This window comes from Micropterus dolomieu, linkage group LG18 (assembly GCF_021292245.1).
Source record: "Micropterus dolomieu isolate WLL.071019.BEF.003 ecotype Adirondacks linkage group LG18, ASM2129224v1, whole genome shotgun sequence".
Taxonomy (NCBI): domain Eukaryota; kingdom Metazoa; phylum Chordata; class Actinopteri; order Centrarchiformes; family Centrarchidae; genus Micropterus; species Micropterus dolomieu.
In genome coordinates this window covers 35,481,346-35,485,771 of record NC_060167.1, presented here as the reverse complement: position 1 = coordinate 35,485,771, position 4,426 = coordinate 35,481,346, and the positions used below count along the sequence as shown (strand labels likewise).

Genomic DNA, 4,426 nt, shown 5'->3' with positions numbered 1-4,426 from the left:
TGCGGTGTTCAGAAGTATTCACTGACTGAGTGGCATGATGACTGCCATGCTGTAAAAATGCAGTCAATCTATGAGGCTCTTGCTAAACCAGCTAACGAGCCGCAACTCATCAAACGCTACGCATTTAATTTCTAAAAGCAAAGATGTTGTCTTATAGACTTTCACTTTTACAGCACAAAAAGTCCCAACAACTGACAGAACCTGAAGGCAATGCAGGTTCCAGCTGTCATTCCGTAACTGTGGAAGATAAACAGTAACCATGCAGATGAACAATTAACTATAAACAGGAGTTGCAATTAAACTATACAACAGGAAGCCTAAGTAAAACAACAGAAAATAGGTAGGCTTAATTATTGTTGTATTTATTGATTACTAATTATCAGGCAGAGTACTGGATAGTTTATTGTTTGGTAGATAATTTCATAGATATTATCAATGCTAGCATTAGCTAATTAGCTGTATCAGGCTAACCATGAGTTGTTCCCTTTAGAAATTCATGTCTCTTAAAGCTTTGGTATTGTCAACTGATAACATATAGGGTAATTCTACTGATGTAATTTAGCTACTCTGCCCTGATGAGTGTATGAGGATCATTACAACTTTTCTGAGCTTGCTAACTTTAGCATGTTAGGTTCAAGTTAGGCCTAAGGTTAGTTTAGGTTTACAGTATCTCAGAGAGTTTGCCTGACAAACAATGTTGTTAAAAATGTGGAATTGTATTCACCTTACTCTTTTGGTCTTACTGTGTTTGTGACTTTATGGCCAACAAACTCTCACAAGTGTTTATATATATTTTCATATTGTTATAATGAAATAAAACACACCAATCAGCAATAATATTATGACCACAAGCTCATTGATGCAGATACAGTCGAGCTACTGTAGGTCAAACTGCTGAAAAAGTTGATTTGAGTTGCTGGCTCTGAAAGAAAGATGTCAGAACACAAAGTGAAGTCCAGCAGGTGGGTATAATGTTATAGGCTAGCTGATTGGTGTAAGTGTTGTTAATTAGTAAATGTTGTCCCGAAATGTCCTGAAATTGCAGACAGTAATATTTACTTTTGCTCTTGAATCTTTTCCAGAGAATATTGAATCTATTTCTATAATAGCAGCAGAGATGGTAATTTCACTTTTTACTGTGGTATATATGCTTGAGTAAGAGGATGTTGTGGAAGGACATGGAAGGAGGGTTGTAGTTGACAGATGAGTGGGTGTGGTGACACACCACTGTGACTGGGTGGTTGGGTGGAGGCACAACTTTGGAGTGCTTATAGTAAACAGGTGGACTGCAGACAGGCTGATAATATGTGATGATTTTATTGGTTTACTTCAAACTGGTGAAATATAAACTATCTTTTGAAACATAAACATCTCACAGCATTTCATTTTGTCCTTATTTGTAAAGGAGGCAGAAATATGAAAAAAACAACCTTGGGTCTGTAAATGTTATTACCAAATTTCCACAATAGGCAGTTTATGAAAGTACTTGTACATGAAGGCCTAAATATGATTGTATGGGGGTATACAGTTCATACAAACACACCAAAGTAATACATGCAGTACACCCTAATTAATCTGTTGTTTCTATTTCATAGTTAGTTTAGAAAATGACCTAAAATACGTTTCCAGGTTGCATGCAAAGACAAAAAGGACAAAAAGAAACATTGTTTGAGTTGTCTGTATGTTGCATAAAATCCACATACAGTCCATGTCTGTGCATTAGTTTGACCTTACAGCTATGAATGTTTGTTACAGTTTCCATGGATGAAGTCAAGCTGGCATATATAAGCTCAGATGAGTGTGAGGCCCAGGAGGTCAGGACTCAGATGGACTCCCTCCCAGACCTCCGCAACCAGATCCTACAGCTACTTGTCACCAGACTTAATGACAACTCCATAATGGTTAGTATACCATAATGTAGAGCTGGGTACAATATACACTCACTGGCCCTTTTATAGGTTCATACTTTCAACAAGGTGTTGGAAACATTCCTCAGAGTCTTTGGTCCATATTGACATGATAGCATCATGCAGTTGCTGCAGATTTGTTGGCTGCACATCTATGATGTGAATCTCCTGTTCCACCACATCCCAAAGGTGCTCTGATGGTATGAGATCTTGGATTGAGATCTGGATTGAGATCTGGATTGAGTGAGCCTGTGTGGATTGTAGCCATGTTCAAAGTCACTTAAATCATTAAGTTGTCTTGACCACGTCTGCATGCCTAAATGCATTGCTGCCATGTGATTGGCTGATTAGCTATTTGTGTTAAGAAGCAATTGTACCTAATAAAGTTTCCAGTGAGTGTATGTACTTCTGTATTATCATTAATTTGTTAGCACGTTATTGGGCTTGTTGTATAACATACTGTGAATTACATTGGCCTCTAGTGAGCAAAGGGAATAGGACAGGCCATGGAAGCTTTAGATTTTAATATGAAGCAATGTGTGAGAGTTGTACAGGTTAATATTAACTCCGCTGTCAGAGTCCATGTGGTCTGGACTAAAATACAGAATTCTGATTAATTTCAATTCTCAATTCATGTGCTGATTATTTTCTCGATTATTCAATTAGTTGTTTAGTCTATAACATGTCAAAACATTGTGAGAAATGCCCATCACAATATTCCATACACCAAGGTATCAGACAAACAGACAATCATACCTGCTTTACGCAGCAAATGGCCAGATGTACGGTGTGTGAAAGTAGGCAGGACTTTTCGTCTCTTTTTTTTGAGTGAGTGAGTGCAACACTATCAACGTTTTAAAGGAAAGACCAGTGCTTGAAGTGGAAAAAAGTTCAGTGCCAGTACTCCCTTATTCACGTGTTGGCATGTGTGTTGACCGATATCAGCAAATCAGTATTATTAAGTATTATTAAGTATTATTCTGAATTTCTACAGCGAATAAAACAACATACATTTATTTAACCAGGGGGACAATCATTTCAGTTATTAGAGTAAGAAATATGGAACTATTGTTAAATTATTGTAAGGTAAGTTACTCCCTCCTTTAAAACAGTTTGCTCTGTTGGTCTAAGAATAAGTAGAACTACAGCGACAAAACAGAATGAAATTATTTATTTAATAGGATAAGTGAATATTAACTGCTAGCAGAGTCTGTGCTTGTACTGGCTGATGAACTCTTCTACTGACAAACTTAACCATAGCATCTGTAAATTATAGATAACAATTACTATTGTTAATTTTATCAGCTGCATCCGGTCCAAACTGGCTCCCTCAGATTTCAAATATAATATTCCATGGGTTGGCTAAATACTTGATGGTTATTCATGGAGAGCATAACTATATTCACCAGTATGCCCAGCTAATCAACATTTTAAATTCAATATTTAATCAGTAGTGAATATCAATTCATTGCTTTCCATCTTGAATTAGTTCTGAGTTGTAACTAAACCACAACTGTGAGACAGATACACACTGTCTCGTTTTAAAGGTTCAGTGTGTATGTTTAGTGGCATCTAGTGGTGAGGGTTGAAAATTGCAGCAAATGGCTCACTGTGCATTCACTTGCTCCTCGGATGAAATAAGTACTTTACAATAAATGTATTACTTCTAATGGCAATTGTAAATTCAGCAGTGAAAAAAACCTAACTTTGTACCTTTTCTCCATGAAGTTGTACATTATAGACAGTTTCCTCATTCTCCTGTTAGCTACGCCGCACCTGTCAGTAACACTTTTATTGTTGTACTTAGTTCAAAGAATTTGACAACATCATGTAATTCCAAGCATAGCTAAACCTAACTTCAACCTGACTAAAGGTCTAATTATAAAACACCGTTTGCTGTGTGTGCTGTCTGAGGAATGTTGAGTATGAGAGGTTCAATACTTAGCAGAGCACCTGTAGATTCATGAGTCACTGTGATGTATTTCCAAGGTGCTGCAGGAAAAGCTGCAGCTCATGCAGAGGAGCTCATACTACTTGGAAATCAAGCGTGATGATTTGCTACCAACTGCAGACCAGCAGCAGCACACTTTACATTTGTCTGACAGCACGGTGTGGTCCCTCATTGACCAGCGAAGGCTGCGGTGTGCCATGACCCTGGCTAACACCCAGGTGAAGCTCCTCCTTGCTCTTCTGGGAATGCTCTACCAAGGGATCATCACAGGCTGTCAGGAGCTAGAGGCCCTCATGAATAAGTACGACCAGGGTCTGGTGGACAGTGACATGGCAGCTTCCGCACAGCAGAAGCTCAAGCAAATCCATCAGTATGTGAACGACTTTGAAAGCAGAATGAGTCAGAATCTTGGCCGGCTGGACCTGCAGAACCAGCTCATCCTCAACACAGGCACCTTACCCGTACCACAACTTAGTGCATTGCTGGCCATCAAGATGCCTGTTATATTTAACAGGTTCAAGTCGTGCGCAACATCCCACACAGTGCATCTTTTTTGGGAAGTTGCAGG

General features: G+C 38.6%; 1 protein-coding gene across 1 annotated transcript in view; it reads left to right on the top strand.

Annotated features, from left to right (window-relative positions):
* The first annotated feature begins 235 nt into the window (after positions 1-235).
* LOC123987105 overlaps positions 236-4,426 on the top strand; it is a 4,432-nt gene continuing 241 nt past the window's right edge. Inside the window, exons 1-3 of the mRNA XM_046075719.1 lie at positions 236-340; positions 1,756-1,901; positions 3,897-4,421. Of these exons, the coding sequence (XP_045931675.1) occupies positions 1,761-1,901; positions 3,897-4,421 (666 nt within the window). The 5' untranslated portion in view covers positions 236-340; positions 1,756-1,760. The remainder of the gene's footprint in view (positions 341-1,755; positions 1,902-3,896; positions 4,422-4,426) is intronic.